This window comes from Archocentrus centrarchus, chromosome 1 (genome assembly GCF_007364275.1).
Source record: "Archocentrus centrarchus isolate MPI-CPG fArcCen1 chromosome 1, fArcCen1, whole genome shotgun sequence".
In the NCBI taxonomy this organism is placed as follows: Eukaryota; Metazoa; Chordata; class Actinopteri; order Cichliformes; family Cichlidae; genus Archocentrus; species Archocentrus centrarchus.
The window spans coordinates 15563326-15589590 of NC_044346.1; the positions used below are offsets into that span (position 1 = coordinate 15563326).

The following is a 26265-nucleotide window of genomic DNA, read 5'->3' on the forward strand; positions in this document are numbered from 1 at the left end:
ATCAAGGCTTTCTGTGAGTGAAGTAAAATGAATGAAAATCCTAAAATCTGGTAAAACGGCAAAAATTTAAGTTGAGGACAAAACCAGTACTAACCGTGCAAATACACAAATCTGTGCTTAAATTGTGCGTACAAAGATTTCACGCACAAATTAGTAATTTATCAGTATGTTCATACTTAGCAGGTTTATAAATGCTTCTGACCATTAGCACAAACACATGATGAAGGAAATTTAAACATGTTTTTAAAAGGAATACTAGTACTACTGCTACTACTTCTACTACAGCCTGAGATAAGAAACTCATTACAATAAAAAAAAAATAAAGATTTTCCAGCATCCTTGGGATAGGGTTAGTCATTTTTAATGAAGGATAATTTAGATGAGAGAAGGAATACTGGAATGTGTTTAAAGCTCATACCTTTTCATTTAGTATTAAATAATTATCAGTATGATTTTTAATTGTAATTCTGAGCATTTTGTGGGTTATGGTGTTTTGGACTGTAAATAAGGACAAAAAGGAGGAGGTGTTGGTGGTAATAATAGTAGTTGTAGTCATTTTAATAACTTTCCTAAGACAGCCAGGTCTTTATCATTTGATTGCAGACATGGTCAGAGGCATTTCTGTTGAATTTGTAAAGTACAAAAAAATTCAGGTATGAAAATGATTCAAGCTGCATTTATTCACAATTTACACACAGATTTGTGCGTCCACTCTGTTAGTAAATGAGGGCTATTTAGAGTTGTGTCTTATTTAATGGCATACATATAAAATGCCAAAGTCTCTTAATGATAAATTATGATAATGCTTTGTCATAATTGCATTAAATTAGGTTGACAAAATGAGCAACTAGAACAGAAAAATCACCACGTTTGCCTCATTTGGACTTCCAGTTACCTTGGAAACACGTCCTGACTCCTGTTGGCTGGTTTTTATGGACTGTATGAAAAAGTATGTGCGATTGTTGTGTAGATAATTTAATGTTCCAAATCTTAATTTAATATGTAAAGTAGCAACCAAAATTCAACCAATCTGCACTCTAGACAAGAAAACAACCAAGAATAATAATTATGCCATTAACAAAGTGTCACAGAGACACTTGATGGACTAATAAACGCACCTCTTTCTACAGTGAGCGTACATTTAAGTTTGTGCCGTTATTTTTATATGGAGGCTTCAAAAATGGTCTGAATATGAACTTCATTTACAAAAGATGTTCCACAATAATGAACTCAGGTAATGAAAGTTTGCAACCCAAAGCATAATAGGACTTTTTAAAGATGCATTTTTTTAAATAAGTGCTGTGAAAAAGTCTTTGCCCTCTTCCTGATTTCTTAGTTTCTTGTACATTTGTCACACTTACGTGTTTTAGATCAGAAGAATTTTAATATTAGACAAAGATAATCAGAGTACATACAAAATGGAGGTTTTAATAATGGTTTCATTTATTAAAGGAAAATAGTTATCCAAACCTACCCGGCCCTGTGTGAAAAAGTATTTTCCCTCCTTTGTTAAATCATGAATTAACTGTGATTAACCACATTTTTTGGAAAGCTGAGTTCAGCAAGTTATTTCTAAGGTGTCTAATATTCTCTCCCCCAGTACATTAGAAAAGTATGTAGAGACTCAAAGGTGGTGGCCAGTTTTCCTGGAAACAAAAGGCAACAAAATATAAAACTGAATCTTTAGAATTAGTCAGCACACAAGAAACACATGTTGTTTAAAAGTGAGCAAATGCAGGCAGATGAAGCCATAAGCGAGGCACCATGGAGAAAGCAATGTGAATTATTCATGATTTTTATTCATTATTGACCAACTGACTGTAAATGAAATGTGCCAAAATTAATTTTATACTGTACATTTTCTCATCATCACCCTCATCATCACCACTCTCTTATTTATAGGTAATTTTTTTTTTCTCTATAATAAAACAACTGAGAGTTGTGTAAAGGGATACTCTGTGTGTTACAGGAGCTTCTGCTTTATGGGCCTTTTGTAATGGCGCTGTTTCACCGCTGGGAGGCGACAAAAGCCCTGAAATGAGGATGCTTTCACACAGCCTGTCATCCATCCATGTTTTTTTTTCTTTTAATGTTACATATAAATAATTAAATTTCTTTCAATATTAGGGTTTAAACATTGTTTATATTTTTCAATAATCCTTTAAAATCATATGTTTCAGTATTAAGCAGACACACTGTGCATTTGTTGACTCTTTTCCATTCAGAAAAAAAAACAACTAAAAACCCCACATCTGTCCAGTGTGACTGTTAGTAAGAAGAATGCATATGACAAAAAACACACACTAACACACATACAGTGATACATATCATGCTCAGTTGAGAGTAAGCAACACATCCCCACGTTGTGCTGACCACATTTCAGCAGCCACACTCGCTTCCAGACCCTGAGGCAAAACTGATGTGTGGATCTTTATTGACAGCTCCTCACTGTGATCACTGCTCCCTGCCAGCTGTAACACAGAAGACCGTACATGATAGATTCGGCATGGTCTCCTCACAGAGCCACAGAAACCAGCCGCCCTGATCCAGGTGTTCGTGTCAATGAGCTCAAACGTGAGTTTATTTTTACATACACACCACGTGTGCACAGTGTGCTGTCACTATATTATCTATGTAAATTTCCAAAACACATGACAAAAAAACCACAGGACACAAACACGCAATCCAAAGCATGCAGGGTCTACACAAATACAGGATGAACGAGGCCTAAAACAAATTGTTTTGGTTTGGTTTTATTTCACTTTAAATTCAGTGTATAGTTTAAGTAATATACCCGCAAAGAAAAAAACACTAAGAAACACAATGAATGTTTGTGTACACATGATGTCACAGTGCCAAGCATAATGAAAACTTTGTTTAAAACGTGTTTAAATTAAACTGACTCTGCAGAAGCTGCATTTTTTAATGATCTGGACTGAACTTCATTTATACGACCTCACATGGTAGCATGGCTGAACTGAAAAGTGACAGTGAAGGTGATACGGTCTTAAAATGAATCTGAATTACTGACATGTAGTTTTTCTGATGTAGGAAACTGCAAACTGCAGTTAGGGGCGCACCTTTACATCAACTTTGGTGCCCGCTGTCAGCATGTGGACAAATAGGGTGATATTTATCTGCTGGGCTTTGGCTAAATGTAAAAATCATTTGTTATAATTAAGATTTATTTGATTTCACAATCGGTGCATCCCGGGAAGCAGGTAAATTAAAATGAAACGGGGATGATATTTTGTCTACTACGCATAATTTAATGTAAATTTGTCATATTTTACATGCTGATCTTAATTTTGTATGTGTAAAATGATGTTAAAATGTCACAATATCTTTTGTTTGACTTGTATTTCTTTGTAGTTTATTGGATGTTTATGGTAATAACTGTAACATTGTATGCTTGAACTCGACCTGGATTTCCTCGCCCCTCCCTCCCCCCCTCCCTCCCCTCTCGTCGCATCTCTCCCTCTGATCTCTCCTCATCCACCGCCCTCGTCCTCCTCTTCCTCCGCTGGCTCTGTTTTTCTTTTCTTTTTTTTCCTCCCTCTCACGGTGGCTGCAGTTTGAAGGGGAGGGAAATATTCTGGCTGTGAGATTTTATTTTTATTTATTTGTTTTTAGTTCCGGGGACTCTCAAGGTTGCGCCGGGCGTCATGACTTTTAAGTGACCACTATGCAACAACCATCGGTCATATAACACGACTCGTTCCTGCTCCGGTCAGTCCCCTCTACCAGCAAAAACCAGCACCTCCGGCAGGAGCAGCTCCGCCGCCGCCGCCGCTGCAGCTGCGCCTCACTGGCTCCTCCTCAGGGAAAACTACCACCTGCCGTCACATCTCGCCCCGTATGACCGTCTCAAAGGTGAGTTCCCTTCAGTCTCAACTTCTCGCTCCGTGTTGCATACTTGTTTGCAGCTCACTAAACGGATTACCTGTGTGGGTCGGACAGTTTTGGGGGGCTTTTTTGGAGGGGGGGCTGCACACTTTGCAGCGTGGCTCTGAGCTGCAGCTGGAGCTCTGCCATGCGCCTCCACAGCCCGTTCCTTCGACCGGGGGGCGCACAAACACGCCTGTAGAAAGGTTGGATTTCAGCGGAAGACTTTGCGGCAGCTACGAGATTTGTCTGCACTTTGCGAGACGCACGCGTGTCATCCGCGCTACAGAGACCTCTCCAGCTTCCTGCGTGATGTTTTTAAGCCCGTGTGTTTCATAATCTGATACAGAAGTGGGCAGAGGCTTCTGCTGAAGCTGATACGATCTCCTATCATTGCCCCCATAACACCACTCCCCGAGCGCTCCAAAACACTGTTTACTCACATCAGAGACATGTTCCTCACGCTTTTGAAGCTAAAGCTGTCAAATTAATTTTATTGGTGCTGTAGATTCTCTAATCCCGCTTTTTATTTTGTGTGAAGGCTGATGCCATAGGATGCCACCGATTTTGATTTTCATAAAATCTGTGAACATGGGTCTCCCCTGTACTGTCAGCTTAATTATATTTAACTGTAGAGGTAAAATGATGATTAGTTGAGTAAAGTAGTTGAAGTAGTTGATTGAATAAAATTATTATAACTGTTGTAGGGTAATATACATTCACTGGGTGCTTCATTAGGTACACCTTGCTAGTACTGGGTTGGACCCCTTTTGCCTTCAGAGCTGCCTTAATTCTTCATGGCAGAGATTTAACAAGGTGCTGGAAATATCTCTCAGAGATTTTGGTCCATGTTGACATGATAGCATCACACAGTTGCTGCAGATTCATCAGCACATCCACAATGTGAATCTTCTGTTCCACCACATCCTAAAGGGGCTCTAGTGGATGGAGATCTGGTGACTGTGGAGGACGTTTGAATGCAGTGAACTCATTGTAAAGTTCAAGAAACCAGTTTGGGATAAGCTGAGCTTTATGACATGGTGTGTTATGCTGCTGAAGAAGATGGGTACACTGTGGTGATAAAGGTCACTAACAATACTTGGGTAGACTGTGGCATTTCAAAGATGCTCAGTCAGTATTAAGGAGCCCAAAGAATATCATTCAGAGCATTACACCACCATCATCAGGCTGACTCTTTGATACAAAGCAGGATGGATCCATGCTTTCAAATTTTGACCCTCCCATTCAGATGTTGGAGCAGAAATCAAGACTCATGAGACTTCTGTCCAATTTTGGTGAGCTTGTGTGAACTGTAACTTTAATTTTCCATCCTTAGCTGACAGGAGTGGCACTTGGTGTGGTCTTCTGCTGCTGTAGCCCATCTGCTTCAAGGTCTGACATGTTGTGCATCGAGAGATGCTATTCTGTGAGTCTTGAATGTAACCTGTGGTTATTTGAGTTCCTGTTGCCTTTATATCAGCTTGAAACAGTCTGGCCATTCTCCTCTGATTTCTGGCATCAATGAGGCATTTTCACCCAGAGAACTGCTGCTCACTGGATATTTTCTCTTTGTTTTGGATCATTCTCTGTAAACCCAGAGATGTGGGAAAATCCCAGCAGATCTCCAGTTTCTTAAACACTCAGACCATCTCGCCTGGCAACAACAATCATGCCACCTTCAAAGTGACCTAAATCACCTTTCTTCCCCTGCTCTGATGCTGAGTTTTAACTTCATCAGGTCGTCTTGACCAAAGCCTGCATGCCTAAATGCACAGAGTCATTGCCATGTGATCGGCTGATTAGATATTTGCTAACTGCAGCTTTAATTTCACCTTTGAATCAAAGGGGGGGAGTCCCTACTGATAACTGATTCATTATCTAGTTCATTTTAAAGCAACAATGTGAAAATTTTAGCAGGTTTCAGTTTTAAATGATACTTCACACCTCTGTAAATTTAATATATTTGGTTTGGGAGTATTTGTTGCACAAAAGCTCTTTAAAGGTGTCACATTATTCTCTGGAGACCCGTGAATTGCACATTTAAATTGTTTTTATTATGAGTAAACACCATACCCAAACACACTTGTAATCACAATGCTGTGTGTCCCATCAGTTAGTAGATTAAGAATAGATTTACTGTACCCATTCAGTTAATGTCGTCCTCATGTCTGCAAACACCTCACTGGTTCTAAGTGAAGTCTGTTATTTCTGCTCTGTGGGTGGCTGTACTCTTTCAGGCCACCAGCTCACCAGATGGTTTGGATCCATTGTTATGGGCGTAAATAAAGTGAAGACAAAGAAAAAAAAAACAGTTTGAGAGCTCTGTTTAATGAACCGAGTCTAATGCTCACCACATGTGGCGCAGTGGGACAAATTTAGGACTTTTGTGCCACTTGGCTCTTCAAGTGTGGCAGTGCACATCAGTTTCACAGAGGGCAGGTCCAGAGCGTGCACTGTGATTGGACCGGCCAAATATTCATATTATTCCCAAAGAATTTTGTCATGTGTCACTGTGATTTGGGAAATAATTTAACTATGGAGTTAAATCTATGAGATTAGTCTCATTTAAGCACAAGCTCAAAAAAGAGTGTCCAGCTGCATATTGCTTCCTTTGTGGGTGTCTCTTGGCAGTGGCGATAAAATGGCAGTAAAATTAGTCAATCTGCTATCGGTCTGCTATCATTTTGCAATTGAATGGGGTCAGGCTGGCATTTACATGCCATCCGTGATGATATGTCGCTTAACTGTGATAAATTGGCGAAAAATGCAAATCTGTTGCCAGTTATGTACAAAGAAATGCACATTAACTACTTAAATATCTGAGTCCAGCCAGAAACTCATAGATTGGAAACAGAAATTCGTCCACAAATAGTGACGTAGTTGCTGCAGGACAGCGATTAACTGCAAAATGACCTTTAGTGTAAAGAGACATCTTGTAGACAAGTTGCGCTCAGACTGACTGCAATGTGTTGGCTGTTTGTGTTTATAACTCAGATGGCAGTTATTTGTAAACTTTCTCCAATGTGACTGCAGTCAGTCTGAGTCAGACTGCAATGTTTTGGAGACAAGCTGCCTCCGACCATGAAACCCATGTAGGGGTTTAGTTTAGGTTTCTGGGCATGGAGTTGGAGGACAAGCTAACCTGGAGCACCAACACCAAGGAGCTGCTGAAGAAGGCACAGCAGAGACTGTACTTTCTGAGAATCCTCGGGATGAACCGTCTCCCCTCAGACCTGCTGCAGGCCTTCTATCACTGCTCCATAGAGAGTGTGCTCACGTACGGTCTGTGCGCCTGGTACGGTAGCAGCACATCCTCGGACAAGAAGGCGCTCCAGAGGGTTGTCAGGGCAGCAGAGAAAACCATAGGCTGCCTCCTCCCCACCATGGAACAGATTTACACTTCCAGGCTCCGCAAGAAAGCTATGGACATTTTAAATGACTCTTCACACCCTGGCCATGGTTTCTTCCAGTTGCTGCCATCAGGAAAGAGATACAGAGCAATAAAAACCAGGACAAATCGCCTAAAAAACAGTTTCTACGCGATGGCAATCATGGCACTAAATTCAAAGGCATAAGAACTTCTGCTCTCGACATTAGTTGTTGAAATGTAATTTTGTTTACTCTGCAACACCTCCAGGTGCTGCAACCATCTTTTGATGTCCATCCATTTCTTTCCTTTTGCACTATTTTATTTCTTGATTTTTTTATGTATATATGTATATTGTATATTATGCACCTCAAACTTGAGTCAAGCACAATCTTAATTTCGTTGTAATCTGTGGATGACAATGACAATAAAGCTTATCTTATCTTATCTTAATCGCCTTGTGATTGAAAGTGGTCACCCAGAGGTTGAAGGTGTTGCCTCTGGGCGACCAGTTGCAATCCGTTGCTGAATGTGAACATTTTTAACACAATCAGTGGGAAAAGCTGTTTTTGTTTTGTTTTGTTTTGTTTTGTTCCCTAGTTGGAAGGAGGTTGTCGTACTATTTTTACTCTACTTACTCTACTTACCTTATTGAGACTACATTAACAAGATTCATCAATAATGAGCACAAGTTGACGTTTAGCTTGTTGCTTCCGGCTACTGGTAGGAGTCTTTCCTGTGAGTTTAGCGCGCACCTGCAGCTTCACAGGTTTACCCACACAAACATCCCTGAAACTGGAGAGTGTTCGCACATTACCCACACAGAAACTGGAGCGACTGGGATCCCAGTCTGTGCTTTTCTACGTCATTGACAGGTGAGCAGTCATACAGGCTCACAGCTGAATCACATGTTACACAGCAGCTTTCTTCAGGTTGAGTCATGAGCTCCATTACAGTTGTTTTGAGGCCACTGTTTGTTGTGATTTGGCGCTATATAAATAAAATGGAATTGAATTGAATTTTTACTGTATGTTTTTATTTTTCTGTCTGTAAATGTCCAGTCTGCTTATTAAACAGCCTTTAGTGACTTTTTGCTACCTTTTTACCTCCAAAGTCTGCTTTTGTTTATGTGCTCATTAACATTTTCCAACTATATTTGTGACCTCTCGAATCAATAAAACGGCTAACAAAATACAGTAACAGGTGGCCTAGCAACCTTTAAAACACATTTTAAGGTTACTGATATGGTAAAGATAAAACACTGTTACCCATGGACAGACTTTTCACTCTTCAGTAAGTTAGGAAATCATAATTGAACTGATAAAACAATTTTGTCAGCAACGATGAGCTGATGATAATTAAATTTATCAGGCTGAAACTCCCAACCCCACCTGATAGCTGGAAGTTGGCAGCCCTGACTGGTAGCAGGTGGAAACTGTTAGCTCCCCTGGGCTCTGACATCTTCACATAGTTTCACTCTGTACAGATGAAACTAATAAGATAAGTTTAGGGCTCCTTTCAGGGCTAACCTCAGAGGCAGGGTAACCCTTTGCGCTTGGCTCTATGCTGAGCTAAGTACTTGCTCAGTATTTAACACTCAAAAAGAAGCTCCCAAAATGTTGAGCTACTCTGGTGAAGATGTGAAATAATAATGTTTAGTTTAAGAATCGACCTTTGGCTCATTTTTTAAATACTTACACTAACTGTTCGCTGCCCCCCCCCCGGGTGTTTTATCAGAGCACAGGAGATAAACAGCGAGGTCAGTTACCACTCTTCAGCCTAGCTGTGGTTTGATGCAAATTTTTCTGCAGGCCCTTAACAGAGAAAAGTCTGTTGCTAATGAACAGCGAACATGTTTTGGGGTTGCACTGAGTTTAAGACTAAAGGGTGTCGCTTTGAGGCACGACTTTTGGCGCCTTGTTGTGTGGAGAGGTGTCATACCAGCTCTCCACTTGTCTAATTAGGCCTGTCATCTATCTAATGGCCAACCCGCTGCCAAAAAAAGCATTAGACTAATGAGTTTGCCACACGTCTACGCTTGTGTGAAACAAAAATCTCCCGACCACAAATGAACCCTGCCTGCTGTAGCTGGCTTTGAGCTGGGGTGAAAAATCTTGACAGTCCCAGTTCTTAACGAGGTGTTTGTGGTGTCTGAAGGCACCGTGCTCTTCTGTTTAAATCTACTCTGTCTGTGGGAAAAAATCTGCTGCGCACTTTCAAGTTGGACCATAAAATGTTAACCTGGATCTCTGGCATGTTATCACACAGACTGTTAAACACATACCTGAGATTCCCTCTCTTTGTCCAGCCTGTGACGTGTGCCGTTTGCTATGTAGATGCTCACTTCTTCTGAATCTCTGAACCTCTCTTTTGTTTCCATTCTTTCCTACTGTGAAAGCACTTGGCTGTTTATCTTGTAGCGTATCTAACCGTCACTCACACCAAAATGTAACTTGAGCCAAATTCAAGTTTCTGTGATGAGACACTTGCTGCTGCTTTTAGGAGCCAAAGCCCTCCGTCCTGTAACACCTGCTGTGAATTTAAGGTGTGCATTTTGAGAAAATATTCCCTTGAACCAACCTGATGACCTGAGTGGCAGAAATTCCCTCCAGGATGTATGTGCCTGTTAAGCTGCTGTTGTGCAATAAAGTGATGACAAACCTGTTGTTATGGTCCATTTAGTCCCCCGTAGAACTGCAGTGAGACCTTGTTTGCATTTCTGGGAGTAAGTCAGGCCTGTTCCCTGTGGGAGTTGTACTCCATGCCCTTTGTCACCAATTCTGTTCACTTTTTATGGGGAGAGTTTCTAAAGCACAGCCAAGCAACAGAGAATTTCTGGATTGGTGGCCTAAGGGTGACCTCTGATGGTGTGGTGTTGTGATGAAGAGAGAGCTGAGCATGAAAGCAAAGCTGTTAAATCTACCGGTCGATCTACGTTCCTACCCTCACCCATGGGCATGAACTTTGCGCAGTGATGGACACAGGTGGAGGAAATGAATTTCCTCGGAAAGGTGTCTGCGTTCTCCCTTAGAGATGGAGTAAGGAGCTCATTGTCACCCTGGAAGAGCTGGACAGGAAGAGGAAGGTCTGGGTATCTCTGTTTAGACCTCTGTCCCAGTGACCAAACCCAGAAAACTGTCAGAAGATGGATGGATGGATGCAGCTAGTATAAGCTGTTTTTTAAGTATCATCTTTCATTGCATATAATAACAAAATCACCATGTTGTGCTGTATTAGAGCTGAAAGAAAAAGCAGATTAATTCATCTGAAATGTTTCACAAGAATAACATAATTCATTTTTTAGAAACCAAAATTTCCAAAAACTGATTCTAGTTTGTCGAGTGCAAATCCGTGTGTGGTACCCATATAGAGAAAAACAAGACATTTAAAAAACATACATAAAAAAAAATTAAAAACGAAAAAACAAACAAACAAACAAAAAAAACCTCTGCAGAACTACTGAGAATAAAATTAGTTCTTACTTTCAGACTAGTTGGATGTATTTTTGCATCAACTGTTCCTGATGCACAGCTAGTGATTTGTACTAACTGAGGGGAAAACATCTTTTGTTTATGTAACATGTTTATTTCTGCTCTAAAGTTGGACATTTTAACATGGCGATCCATTGGGACTTTTTTTGGAGCCAGCCTCTAGGGACTCATGCAGCAGCTGCAAGTCCTCATTGGTTTCATTTCTGAGCCCTGGAGGTTGCTCCTTGGGGATCCAGTGAGTTAAGCATTTTACAGCAATAAATCAGTAAAAACAACTTCATCAATCAGCTGTTGTAGTCATTACACATTAAGCATTGTAAATGCGTGTGCTTTTGGCCTTTAGCTGTGTGTGTGTGTGTGTGTGTGTGCGCGCGCGCGCGCACGCGCCATGCATGCATTTTAACTTTCTTTGTTGTGGGTTATATCACAGATTTATTAGCTGGTTAGAAAAGGCCTGAAGCTGAGGCAGATCATGTCCCATGTCCTCTGTTGCCATTACAGAGCTGACTTTGTGCTTTGAGGTGATGGTGGAGAACTCGACATTCCCAGTAAATGGTGCCTTATACATGACTGTACCTTCAGAACAAAGCCCCCTGGGGCCATAAGACTTTGACTGTGCCCCCACCACACCTCCTGTGGTTCAGTTTTCACTAAACCTAATGAAGGCCTGCTTCCCTGCCCGGCAGGGTCAGAGTGATTTCACGGTGCTTGTGGCCTCTTTCATTTAATCCTACTGTTCTCACACTGTCAATGAAACATCTGGTACACACTTATTCTGTCTTTGTCAGGATTTTTAAACAAGTTATATAATGTGGAAACTTGTTGAATGTTCTTTGTTCAGACGGTATTTGCGTCCTCAAAATCTCAGCAATGTAAATGTAAGTAACTTGGAGAATGTAACTGTTGCTGAGTGGCCACTGTGGTGAGTTACAGTGATGAAGGCACAATGCGTGAGTATTTTTGGCAGTGATGTCATTAATGTTTGTTCGTCAACAATATATAGTTCTGTGCAAAAGTCTTGAGCCACCCCTCATTTCTTTATGTTTTGTTTCCAAGGAGCCAGACTTTTTTAGCATTTTTTTTTTTCAAGTGGTGTTGAGGAACACATCTCCAGGTTTTGAAGGTCTTTCAAAGTTTTTCTTTTTAAACTGGCTGCTTTTTCACTCCTTTCAGTCTGGACCTTGTGTCTGACCATTTGTTTTTTTTGTTTTTTTTTTTGTAGTTTAGTTTTGTTAAGAACCAATTTTAAATTATATCTTTAGCCACTTTGTTACTAGCAGGCTGTCTCAAAAACAGATCCTTGTTCCCAGTTTGACAGGGAAAAAAATAGTACTTGTGACTCCTGCAGAGCTATTAGCTGAAAACTATCTATAGCAGATGAACAGTTTCTAAAAGTCATGTCCTTAAGAAACAGGAAAAACTTCAGCAAAGACCTGACACAAGACCTGAGAAATGCATCTGACCCTTCAGTTGATCCAACTACTGTTCACTGAAGCCTCAGTGGGAGGGTGGCTGTCAAGAAGTCATTCTTAAGGAAGGGAACCAGGGAGAAAAGGCTGAGGTATGCCACATTACACAAGACCTGGATAGAAAATCAGTGGCAACAAATTTGAAAATTTTCATTCAAATTGTCATCAGTATGTCTATAGGAGGTCAGGAGAGTGGATGCAACAGTGTCTACAACCATCTGTGAAACATGGTGGAGGCTCTGTCATGGTTTGGAGCTGTCTTTTATATCCAGTGGTGATCTTTCCTACCATCAGATTTGATTCCTTCAAGAAGCCTGGACAACTATTCCTGAAGACTACTTAAAGAAAGGACAAGAAAGCTGCCTAAGAGAGTTCAGACTGTGTTAAAGAATAAAGGTGGTCATACAAGATATTGAGTTCAAGCCCGTTATAAGGCCCAAACTCTGTTTTTCTCTTATATACGCATTGCTACTTATGTTTGGCACATTCAATAAGCTGCTGCCCCCCGTTTTTCATTCTCTTAACAATACAAAGACATGAGGGACAGCTCAAGACTTTTCTGAGTGCTGTATGTTCACTACATTATAAGCAATGTGTGCATGGAACCGAATGATGGTTTGACAAATTTTATTCCTTTTTTCAGAAGTTACATAATTAAATTATTTATTGAATGAGTACAAAGGCAATAGAGCAACTGATCATCACCACAGTAAGGTCTTATTTAAGATTGATGTTCAAATTCTATTTCACTGCTTTAAGGCCAAAGCTTCTGATTATCTACATTATAAAGTAGCTTTTGGCTCAGCATTTTTTTTTAACATGTTATCACAGTTTTCAAAGCCCAAAGTGGCATCTTAAAGTTGACCAACAGATTTAAATGAACAATATCCTGTTTAGATTTGTATAACACTAAGGAAAACAAAAAGCTCTAGTTCACTTAATCTTATTTTAACCCTCTTACCTCTTAGTGTATTTGGTGTTTGTTTTTTGTTGAAAGGTGTGAGCAGTGATCGATGTGATAAAGAAGCCAGATTTTGGAGCTGTAAGTAGATTCATCATCAGGGAGTTGTTATTGGTATTTGTAGATCATCATTTGATGCTTCAGCCAGAGGTCACAGTGAGTAAAATCTGGAGAGACTTCAGCTTTAAAACAATCTGCTGGTGTATGTTAGGGATGATTACTGTACTTGCCCTGACAATGGTTTGAAAATCCTGAAAATGCTCTTATATAACTTCAGCGTGTGCATGTGACCGCAGAACCTCTCAGTTATTGTCCCGAAGACCACAAACTTCCCTTAAACAAGCTGTCGCCTGCTGTTTGTCACTGCAGCGCATTTACACTGCCAGGCGTAATGACTTCTCCAACAATGGCTTAAAAAGACTTGTTTGTGTTTCCATCCCGGCCTTCTTTTTCTTTTACTGTTACGTCACAGTCACTCAGGTCAGTCGTGCACGTTTCTGACATGACAGCTGTTTGAGGATTATCTGGTGCCACGTGGGTCAAACAGGGAGGGGATTATTTTACAAAATAAAGAGGGAGTCTATAAATGTGTGCGCAGTGCAAGTAACATACTGCAGGCCGCAGGAAGAAAAGCTTCCAAAAACCTCTTAGTGATTGCTTTGCTGCTTGCTAGCAGATTGCCACAGTTGCCTGTAGTTTTTCATGTTTGTCTGCAAACACTCGCCAAGTACTAGCCGAGCAGTAATACAAGTTGAGAAAGTGCGATGCGAACCAGAAATGGAAGAAGGTTTGCCTTCAAAGTAAAAGCTCAGCTCTGCAGCCAACATGTTTCATGAGGTGCAACTTTTAGTTTGAAGGCAAAAGGCCTCCATTTGTAGCTTGTTTCACACTTTTCACAGTTTTACCACAGGTAGGAGAGTAGCTGGACAGTGTTTGTAGACAGGTCTGTCACTTTAATTCAAACTATGACTGCAGCAATATGGTAGCAACCGAAGCAATGACATCAAGGTTTTTGCCATCTAGTTGGGGAATACACATTTCTAACAACCAGTGGTTGCCAAATGGTCATGGCCCAGTCTCTAAGCTTGTGTGACTGGGGCCTTATTCACTCGATCCTACATTCTCACCATGATTGTCACACATCCAAAATGACAGACAGGTTGAATCACATGGTTAGTGCTCACACGTCTGCAAAACCTCAGTATGTTTTGATTAAAGGAAATAGTTGTTAAGTTTTATGTTTTTCTCATTTTAAACAACTCCATATAAAGATAAGATTATCCTGAGGGGGGGGGGGGGGGGGCATGATTAAAAGCTCCTGGTCACCTTTATGAAAACCGCGCTGCTTCAGTTGGTGAGCGCTGTTGTTGTTTTTTGAAGTCAGCAGGTCTTAATCATGAAGCAGATGGGTCAGCAGAGTCTTATTCATTATTCATGAAGCCAATTGGTTGGCCTCTTCCATGTACGTGTGTTTGTGTGTGTGTGTGTTTGTCATATTGAGATTTAAAGTAGCTCTGATGGTTGCACTTCATGAAAATTACTGTCAGAACTGTAGACTCTCTGATGCCTGCATTTGTTTATTCAACAAGTGCTTTTCATTTTTTACAAGACGACTGGAATAAGTTCCTCTGTGTACAGTGTTGTACCTGATTCTCAGTAGTATACACTGTTATGAATGGGTTTACAGGTGGAGGTCACTCACATTTTTTCCCTCTTCATCTTTTCTGACTGTTTTTTTCACTAGAGTAACATTTGGCTAGGGTCAGTGTCACTACTGGTAGCACGAAGCGATACCTGCACCCCACAGAGGTTGCAGCTGGACAGGGCTGTAGAAGGTCCTTAACCCAGGACCGGTATCTGCTCCTTTGTGCAAGGAGATACAGGATAAGCGCTGCCAAACAAAATAACTTCCAGCAGGCCACTGGTGTGAATGTCTCTGAACAAACTATCATAAACAGACTTCATGAGGGTGGCCCGAGGGCTTAATGTCCTCTAGTGAGTCCTGTGCTCACTGTCCAGCACAGTGGAGCCTGACTAGCATTTGCCATAGAATACCAAAATTGGCAGGTCCACCACTGGCACCCTGTATATTTCACACTTAAGAATAGGTTCACCCTGAGCACATGCAATGGATGTGGAAGGGTCTGGAGAAGCTGTGAAGAATGTTCTGCTGCCTGTAACATAGTTCAGCATGACCTGTTTGTTGGTGAGTCAGTGATGGTCTGAGGAGGCATATCTATGGAGGGATACACAGACCTCTACTCACTAGGCTCCGTCACCCTAACTGCCATTAGGTATCGGGATGAAATCCTTGGACCCACTTTCAGACCCTACGCTGGTGCAGTGGGTCCTGGGTTCCTCCTGGTGCACGCCAATACCCGGCCTCTTGTGGGAAGAATATCTAGGCAGTTCCTGGAGGATGAAGGACTGGCTACCACTGGCTACGCTGACTGGCTACCACTGACTGGCTACCACTGACTGGCCCCCACTCTAACCTGACCTAAATACAGTAGAAAACCTCTGGGACATCCGATGCGGCCAGGTTGCCCCAGATCCCCCAGGACACCATCTGTCGTTTCATTAGGCACATGCCCCAATGTTGTCAGGCATGCATACAAGCACACGGGAGCCTTACAAACTATTGAGTAACATTTTGAATGAAATGGAATTTTGGCAAAATGGACTAGCCTGCTGCATAACCTTTTCACTTAGATAAGAGGAAGAATGGATGGATGATTTTCAGGGTGTCTTTGAATTTAGCCCTCTGTAAGTTGATAATTTTCATTTCCATTCAGTGATGTAGCATCCTTTCATTCCTAACACATTACCTAGTCCATATCAGTATAGATATCCAGCATATTTTTTGAGATCTGATGTGTTTTCAAAGTGTTCCTTTAATTTTTTTGAACGTGTATATAGAGTCAGACTGTATGGTTAAAAAAAATACATGCAACTGTTGTTTATACTTGCAGTGAGGCAAAGGGATGAGATTTTTGTGTGCAGACTAAAATATTTCAGAAAATATTGGAGTACTTTTTTGTGCAAATCAATGAATTGTTTGTGCTTTTGTTGATTCATTTACATGTTTTTGTAGTGATAAGTCTTGACTGTTAACAGATGGATTACCATAAAATTCGGTACAGACATTTAAATCTGATTGCTTTGTCTTCTCTTAAAGGTCTCATGTTATAGCCAGACCATTTATTCTACCATACCTACATAAACCATGTTTAGCCTGGTTCTGTCTACGCTGAGCCTGACCCTTAACGGTACAGTGCCCGGACTGTTTGCCAACTAGGGGCAGTACTTTTCTCTTTATGATGTCTTGGGGCAGGGGTTGGCAACTGTTACTATCAAAAGAGCCAATTATGATCCATTTTTGGCCAAAGAAATGTGTATGAAGGAGAAAGCTTATTTATTTTAGCCTTATAGTCAGAGTGACAGTGCCTATAAAGTATAAATTAGTCTATTAACTTCAGGTGAAAATAATTGTGTTTTACTACATGTGAAGACTCTACAGTACATTTTTGTGACAATAATACCATGTTTTTGTTGCATTTCTAGAATTATAGAGCTAAAATAACAACTGTGTTTAATTGTAAAGGGATTAGCTGTAAAAGTAGTCCAGCTGTATATTGAACATACTAATAAGCCAGCAGCATTGAAAGTGATGAGTGGTTTTTACCAACATGTTCACTGAGTGTTTTGTCAAAGCTGCAGGGAGTTAGTGGAGATGGGCGAAAGAGCTGTAGGTTCATGACCCCTGGCTAAAGGGCTGCAACCCAACATTCAGACACACAGTTTTGGAATAATGGAGAAAGAAACTAGATAACTGGATTCTTCAGGTGTGTGTTAACACAATACTACAATTTTCCCAGGAGTGGATGTCCCAGCAGATTCACCCCAAGGTCAAACTGTGCAGTTCTCAGAGAAATAAAAAAACAAAACAAAAACAAAAACACAAGCTATATCTCAGACTCTAAACACCACAGTTTGTATTTTAAAGTTCATGTCAGCACAATTACTGAAAGACTGAATAAGTATGACTCGGAAGAGTTGCCAGGAGAAAGCCTCTTCTCTCTAAAAAGAACATTGAACCACAACTTAGATTTGCAGAGTTTCATGTGAAAAACCACACGTCTCCTGGAACAATGTCCTTTGTCGAGACCAAAGTGGAGATGTGTGGCCATAACGCACAGTATCCTGTTTGGTGAAAACACACAGCATATCAGCACAAACACCTCATACCAACTGTCAAGCACGGTGGTCGAGGATGATGACTTGGGCTTGTTTTGCAGCTCCAGGACCTGGGCACTTTGCAGTCACTGAGTCAACCATGAACTCCTCTGTATACCAAAGTATTCTAGAGTCAAATGTAAGTGCAGGTATTGCTGTTAAAGTTGGTTGTACAAGCTATTGAAACGTGGGGTGTCTTAGTTTATCACCAGACTGCAGAGAGTCCTGTGAACATTTTTATTTTCACATGACTGTAAAAACGCTAAATTAAATGTGTGAAGTGGCCTATTTTAGTTTACGGCCTGCAGCTGCATCCAATCTACCTCAGCTTCACTTCATTAGTGAGTATGACAATGTTAGCCTGCTAATATAATAACTTAGTGAGCATGTTATGCTTGGGTTAAACATTAGCTTGTTAGCTTTGTAGCTGAAGACTTTCCTATTCACAAAGCATTATATAAGTGCATTTCTTAAGCTAATATTTTTCAGTCTTAATTTGAGGCGTCATAGATAACCCGGCCCTAGCATGTCCTGTTGCATACTGCAGTGCATTAATGCAGTTAGCTAATGGGTGTGATATGATTTGCTTTGGGCTCCTTTTGCTCGACAGCAGGATGTTCATGGTGGCAGTTTGCTGTGTGTTGTTTATACAGAGAGGCTGAGCCTATATAAAAGCAAGCTAATCCCCTTGAGTCTCAGAAAGTGAAACTCACCTTGACTACAGTTACTATGGAATAAGTGGGTGGATGCCCTTTAGCTGCTGTTAAGCTCACTGACACTGTATTAATTAATCTACATGATGAGGATCCTTGTGAGTTCCTTGGTGTGCTCTAATCAAACCACCTCATCGCCTTTGTTGAATAATTAATCATCCTTCAGCCATCTTGTCATTTAATATTTCTTACGTGTGTAAAACAAATGGTTAATTCCCATTTAAAAAATAAATAAATAAATTACTCTGGCTAATTTTAGAACATCAAATCTCATTTGTGCACATTTTTCCCTCTTTCCTCTCTTTGATGCAGAATATTTTTAACTATTAGGAGTTTTTCCTGCAAAGGGCACCAGCTGGCTGCAGAGCAGCTTTGCTTAGTTATAATGAATATAAGATAAAATAAACCTTCTCAAGGATAAGGCTGATCCGATCTCTGTTCTGTAATGTGGCATGATCTGTGCTTATGATGTGATTAATATTTTAATAGTCCTACAGTTTCTCAATGAAGCTGAGATCTAGGTCACTTGGCAATCTTTTATATGCTTGTTTTTCTTTTTCTTTTCTTCTTTTCTTTTTTTTTTTTTTTTTTTTTTTGGAACATACATGGAAACACTTCGTGTGCTCCATTTGAAAATAAGAGGGAATAGGCATGGATAGATTCATCATATATATGTAACTATGTGCAGCAGCTAATGAATAGTGCTTCTGTCCTCTAAAAGCCTAATAGACCATATATTAGGAGGAATATGATCCTGTATTTTAAAGTCCTATGTTATGCTTTATGAGTCACCTCTTTTACTGTAGTGTCATATATTGTTTTCACGTGTGTAAAAGGTTTGAAAATTTATAAAGCCCAGGCCGAAAGGAGGTATTCTCTCCCACAGAAGACACTAGTAAGTCACTTACCTGTGTCATTACGTAAAACACGTGCATCGTGCCTGACGTGCAGCTGATCTGTCACACCCTTAAAGTAAAGCCACTTCTCGCTCCTCACTTCACTTCTCATATTAGTGAGTTGACATTTGCAACAGGGACCATGAACTCATCATTATTAGGTATATGTGTTTACTGATCCCAGGTTGTAAATCAAGGCAGATGTTTTCTCTTAGACTTTTTTCTGTAACCAGATTAGCCGCCCTCTGCTGGCCGTTAGAAAGACTGTAGGTTTAAAGCAGTTCCACATCGATCTCACTGTTCAGGCCTGGAGGCAGCTTCCATCTTTTACATGCAGACTGTTGTCAGAGCCAACTTGGCTTGAGATGTGACGAGATGGATTCTCTCCAGCTTTCTCACTAGGCAGAAGTCAGTCTGCACCTAATTTGATTTGAACTCTTTGTTTGCCCGTACTCCACCTCCATCATGAAATTATGTTTTTTTTTTTTTCCTGGAAATCAGATAAACAGCACAAAAAAAAAAAACAAAAAAGCTAGGCCAATGCTTAAGGCTACAAGTCGAAGAAAAATAAGTGGTCACAATGCAAGTAATTTCAGATGTTGTGTAGTGTGGTGACTTTTGCAGGAGTCTCGAACAAATTTTGGTTTAAACGTGTCAGACTGTATATTAAAGATGTAAAAGATGGACTACCATGACATCACCCATTGGTCTTGGACTCTGTTTAAAGGGAAACTTTGTTTTTTTTGTTTGTTTGTTTTTTTTGCTAGCTGCCTGCTACTGGAGTACAGAGGCTATAACAGTATGTAACCAATACCTCATTTTCATACAGTAAAAAATGTGGGTTTTTTGTTTCTTTTACATGAAAACCTATTCTAGTAGATGCCAATATGAACCTCTAGATAGGTATAATAAGGGCAGTGTAATATGTTGTTTGCTTATCTAAAACCTCATCCTCAAATCTTTTCCCAACACTCAGTTGCTAGTATAGGTACAGACTAGACTGATACTAATGCAGTCTGACACAGGTGTGGTTAAATAAATCCTCATTTTATGAGGTTTTAATGCTCAATAGCCAACTGTGATGGAGCAAAATTATTATTAGGCACTGCCTGAAGTATGACATATGTTGTTCACTGTTTAGTTAACTATTGACAGTGGGAGTGGTGACTGAACAAGGCAGTGGTTTTGCACACAGATATGACTTGTGATCAGTTAGATAGTATCAAATTACACGGATGTTTCCAGGAGCTTTCCTAAGTAATGATAGGTGTCTATCAGCTGTAGGAAATTCTCTGAAGCACTACCATCTGAGCCATAAATATACTTGATCTCTATCTTCTGACAAATTTAGCAGGAAAATCAACAAAAGGAACAGACCTGAATGAATGCTAAGTGTCTGAAGTTCAGCTGTAACTACTCTCCCCCCCGTCTGTGATATCATCATGTGTTGTGTGTAGTGCGACCATTTCCAGCTAACCCTCTCTCTCTGTAAGTGAATAAAGAAACTGATTTGGTTTCCTGCTTGTCGGATCCAGAATGCCACATTATTTACTTTTTCTATAATCCTCACAGCTTGATAGTGTGACAACTGAGAGAGGTGCCAGGATTTGTAATTGATTTCAACATGCTTCGTGATTGTATAAAATGAGTAACAGTGCATGATTCGAATGCCTTTCTGACATGACTCCAGGGTTCATTGGTTTTACAAACCGTGTTTCGTGCCAAAGTTGACGTAAGCAGGTTGTATAGCTGTGATATCACTGAAGGGGAATTGTTTCAAACAGATGTGTCAATGGAGATTTTGGAGTGAATCAGACATAAAAGAATGAGGTGCACTGCACAGGCATGCAAACACATTGTTCATGTAACATTTGAGCCAACTGGAGGTGAGATCACCATCACACAGTGTTCTTAAGGCAGCCATATGATGGTATGTGATTAAAGGTGTTATTTGAAACCACAGACAGCAACTAAGTTTCCAAATGACGATTAAATAGCTCTGAATCATTGAATATACAAATGTCTTGTGCAAAAGTTGTGAGCACCCCTCATTTCTTTATATTCTGCTAGGAAAATGGGAAATAGGTGCAGTGATTTATTGAAACATACATGGAAGCATACGTGGAAATGCAGTACATAAAACTGTTTGTACAATTCTAACAGGCTTGAAAGTCAATATCTGCTATGACCATCTTTATTCTTCAACACAGCCTGAACTGTCTGAGGCAGCTTTCTTCTAATTTGTTTAAGGAGTCTTCAGGAACAGTTCTCCAGGCTATTTGAAGGACATCAAAGCTCTTCTTTGGATGTTGGCTGCTTTAGTTCCATTCTCTGTCAAGATGATCCTACACTGCTTCAATAATGATGCGGCCCGGGCTCTGGGGAGGCCAATCCATGACTTATAGGGTTCCAATATATGTTTTCCTATCCAGGTATGCTTTTACTGCATTGGTAGTGTGCTTGTGATCATTGTCATGCTGAAAAATTAAGTTATAGGCGGTCAGATGCTTTCCAGATGGTACTGCATGATGGCACTTTCTGCATTCATAATTCCATCAATTTTGACAAGATCTCCAACACCACTGACTCAAGTGCAGCCCCAAATCATTACAGAGCCTCCACAGATGGCTGTAGACACTCACTGTTGTACCTCCTCATACATATGGATGATTTAAACCAAATATTTTAAATTTGGATTCATCACTCCATCAGACCTGTTGCCACTGATTTTTTTTTTTTTTTTTCTTTCAGTCCAGTTCTTGTGTAATTTGGCATACCTCAGCCTTTTCTCCCTGTTTCCCTTCCTTAAGGATGGCTTCTTGACAGCCACCCTTCCACTGAGACCATTTCTGATGAGGCTTCAGTGAACAGTAGATGGATCAGCTGGAGGTCCAGATGTATTTCTTAGGTTCTGTGTCAGGTCTTTGCTGAAGTTGTTCCTGTTTCTTAAGGACATGACTTTCAGGTTCATCTGCTGTAGATAGTTTATTAGACCTGCCATTTTACCAGTTTACTCTTATTGGAGAAAAGAAATATTGCTTTATACCTGTAAAACTGTTATCTTTGGCATTCTTCATAGATTCAACTAAAGAAAAGGGACCAAATTCTGTCTTTTTGTGACAGGCCACTAGTAACAAAGTGTCTAAAGATATAATTTAAAATGGATTCTTTGCTAAGTTTTCCATTATGTGCAAGCTAGAATGATTGATTTGAAGTGGCTTAACAAACAAAAACCATTCCTCTGAAAATGATCAGGTACAAGGACTGGACTGAAATTGAGTGAAAAAGCAGCCAATATCCAAAGAAAAAAGACCTTCAGAAAGCCTGGAGAACTGTTGCTCACAACCACTTTAGAAAATGATGAGAAAGCCTGGCTCCTTGGAAGCAACATATGGAAGGAATGAGGGTTGACTCAGTACTTTTGCACTGTACTGTAAATCTAGAAAGCACAGATTTGTTTCTTGATGGAGGAGATTTGAATAGACTTGGAAATGTGGCCATGTGCATATTTCCCAGGTTGAGGCTTGTGCAGGCAATTCATAACCACTGATTTTTATCAGCATAGCTAGTCACACCTAAGTCAGTTGACAGGAGCAGATTCTAATCTGAAACTTGATTACCCATGCTGCTCCTTGTGTTTCTTGACAATTTCTTGAATTTTGTGAATTTTCCTGAAATGAAAAGAAATATATTCTATATTTCTCATTAGTTCCTGTTACAAGGAGCTTGATGCTCGACACTGAACCTGAGAGCTAGAAAGTTAACTTCTCATTTTCATGATGATCTCATCATCTGAATCTTGCCAGCAAAGCACCAGTGGGCTGATGATTGTTTATTGTGAATCAGATGCATTTTATTTTACTATACAAGTTATGCGTTCACCTCTCCAGTGTTTTCACTGCATGGCGATTTCATCGACTCTGTATTTTATTTATGTCTGGGCAGGTGCGGCTCCTCATTTGCACAGTGAAGCAGAAAAACCAGAACACAAGGCAACATGCAAATCTACATTAATCGGGGGACAAAAAAAAAAGACTTTGTTTTTCTCTTGTGCAATGTGGTGCTGCTCACTTCTCACAAATACAGTGATGTTATCCTAAGTGTACAGGCTCTCATTTATTTGTTTTCAGGAGGACTCGTGTAAATTAATCTGTCTATAATGGAGGTTTCTGTGTACACTGGGCTTCAATAGCTCCAATTCAATCGAATTACTGACTGCACCTGTGTTTGAGCTGGACTGCACTATTTGCTCAGTTGGCAGACATTTGATTGTTTTTACATTTTTTTAATATATATTTTACAATTTAAACTTGCTCCAAAGTGAAAGCATTGAGGTGCAACACAGAATTGGCACTGAAACCAGATGTTTTACAGCCAAAACACAGTCAGACGGCTAATCAGCAATGACAGAGTAAAGAAGGGAAGGTCACTGTGTCTCTGTAGTGTCAAAGGGTCTGGCCCATTTTCTCACAACAGCTAGTTATTAACCTGCTGTGATTAGAGGGAAAGCTTCTGGTTCAAGCTCTTTGGAAGGGGAGCACAAGCTTTTAGGACTCTTGCCCTGTCCTTATTGATCTCACACACACACACACACCACACAACACACACACACACACACACACACACACACACACACACCACACCACACACACACAAGTGTGTTTTGCTATCTTTGTGGGGAATTTCCATTGACTTTCATTCATTTCTACAGCCTAAACCTTACCTTTACCCTTTTCCTAACCCTAACCATCACATACCTAACCCTAACCCTAACCTAAACTCAATTCATACCTTAGCCCTAACTCTGACCCCTGACCCAAAAACAGGGTTTCCCCTTGTGGGGACAAGGTTCCAGTCCCCACAAGGAGCAATTGGTCCCCACAACGTAGTATATGTCAGGAAAATTGTCCCCACAAGGTATTATAAACATACGCAGCACACACACACACACACACCACACACACACACACACACACACCACACACACCACACACACACACACACACAAAAATTAGCAAGCTTTAATCAAAGCCCAGAGCATAATGAAAGGTAATACAGAGGCTAACAATCCACGGCTTCCAGTATGTGTTGTAAATCCAGGTTGTCTGCAACAATAAAAGGAGGAAATAGATCCTGAGAGTTTTGCCAGTGTCACCATGTACTCTGTCTGGTTGATATCCTTGACACACCTGTTGGCAAAGTGAAACTGGCTTGAAATGTTTTTAAACATCTTCCAGTAGTTATGTATATATTATAATGTTTCTTAAATAATTTCACTATTGGTGTTATAATTCAGTTCTGTCCTGTAGGTTTCAGTTTTTAGGTGAATGTGAAGAGTCACTGTCTCCTAATGTTAGGGTTAGTTTCCTCTCTCTCTGATCAAACTCCAGCCCCTGATGAGCCAGCAGCTCTCGTGTCTTCACTAGTTTGTGTTCTGAATCTTATCGCAGAGACATTGTGACCGTTGGACTTTGTTGTGTATTGGGGGAAATGTGTTTGCAGTGTTTTAAAGCTTTATCAATAGTGTGGAGGCATTTGTGGATATGTGTGTCCAAAAGTACATACTTTGCCTTACTTGATGGATTTTTTCATTTCTATTTTGCATACATTATGCATTTTTTCCTCTATATTACAGATAGGATGAAGATACTTCAGCCTTAACTTGGTGGTTTTTATCTATAAAGATAAAGTTTTTACACACAAAACATTTAATCAGCTTGTGAAATGATGCTGTGACTTAAAGTTGTTTGAAGTAGTTAAAATTAGCTCCACCTTAAGCTATGTTAATCTGATGCAGTCTCAGTGTTTTTCTTTAGTTTTTAGGGTTTAATGCAGGGGTGGGCAAACTACGGCCCGTAGGCCACACCTGGCCCATTGGTCTTTTTAATCTGTCCCGCCGAAGATTGGTACAGATTTGCCCAAATCAAATCATATCATAATTATGACTGATGTCGAGGATTCTGAGAATTGCTACAACAAACTAACACCAGAATTCGATTCACTGGCAAAAACAACACTGTTCCCACTAAAAGTAAATGTAAGTATTAACACTGTAATGCCTTTTTTACATTTTATGTTTGATATGTATGCATCTGGTGCTGGCCTGGCTCATCTATCAAATTTCAAAAAGTCAATGTGACCCCAAAGCCAAAAAGTTTGCCCACCCCTGATTTAATGGGTGAAAAAATGTATCAAAAGCATGATCACTTGATCAAGCATGAATCACAAAGTGAAAAATAAATGTCATCATTTTTATGTCCTACCAGGTCACTGTTTACCTCAGCAATCTTTAAACATTGCCACTTTACCAGACTAGCATGATTATATTGTGGCTGTGTTTATTCATCATGTAGAAAAAATTGTGACAATAGCATGTTAAACATCCTCTTATGGCGTCACCCTACAATCAAAATAGGATAGCAACATGCTTGCAAAAAAATCAGGAAAAATCGGTGGTTGTCTGGTGATTGCGCTGAATATTTTTGCTGTCTGGACCGATTAAATAGTTGCAATGACCAACTGGTCACCCAGAGGTGGAGCGTGCAACACCCTAAATCTCTGAGCGACCCCACCCCCCCACCCCCAAATTGCAAGGTCACCTGGTGGGAGACTACTTGTCTCCAACTACCTAACTAGCATTAGCAACAAAACCCAACATTGATGCTAATGGCTAATAATCATCAGTGTTAAAAATATTCCTTCCTGCCTCGTCCTAAGGTACCTGTGGTAGCTGCTTCACCTGTGGGCACTAATAAGAGTCTTTGCTCAGCCTTTGCACCTTTTTTTTTTTCTGCTGTATATTCTTCCATGTCATGTTGCTCATTTCCTGAAGCATTTTTTTTTCCTCACCATCAGCCACTTGTAACCGTTTCTGTTGTAATCTGTCCTGTCACGCTCATTCATGCAAGCTGCTATACGTTTCACAACACAAGACCATGAATGTTTATGTTGCAGATTCAGTGTTGGTTTCAAAACCATTACACCCACATAATACATCAGTACATCCTATAATATTGTCTAAAAGAGGCCTTCCTGCTCTTGCAGATTTTCTGACCTGTTATGTTTTGCTTGTTTTAGGATCAAATAAAAATTCAACCCTAAAATCACATCCTACAGTCCTGATGAAGATTTTTTTTTTTTAGTCATAAAGACAACAACTATTGAAAAAAAATTTTTTAGTAACATTTGAAATGTGTCTCTTTGATAGTACTGCATGATAGTTGCTGCTGTCATTCAGTCATTCATGC

The 26265-nt window shown here is 40.2% G+C and overlaps 1 protein-coding gene across 1 annotated transcript in view; it reads left to right on the forward strand.

Moving 5' to 3' along the window:
* Positions 1–3531: 3531 nt before the first annotated feature.
* The window catches only part of coro2aa (coronin 2Aa), a 51405-nt gene continuing 28671 nt past the window's right edge, over positions 3532–26265 (forward strand). The window contains exon 1 of the mRNA XM_030735851.1: positions 3532–3873. Coding sequence (XP_030591711.1) covers positions 3859–3873 — 15 coding nt within the window. The 5' untranslated portion in view covers positions 3532–3858. The remainder of the gene's footprint in view (positions 3874–26265) is intronic.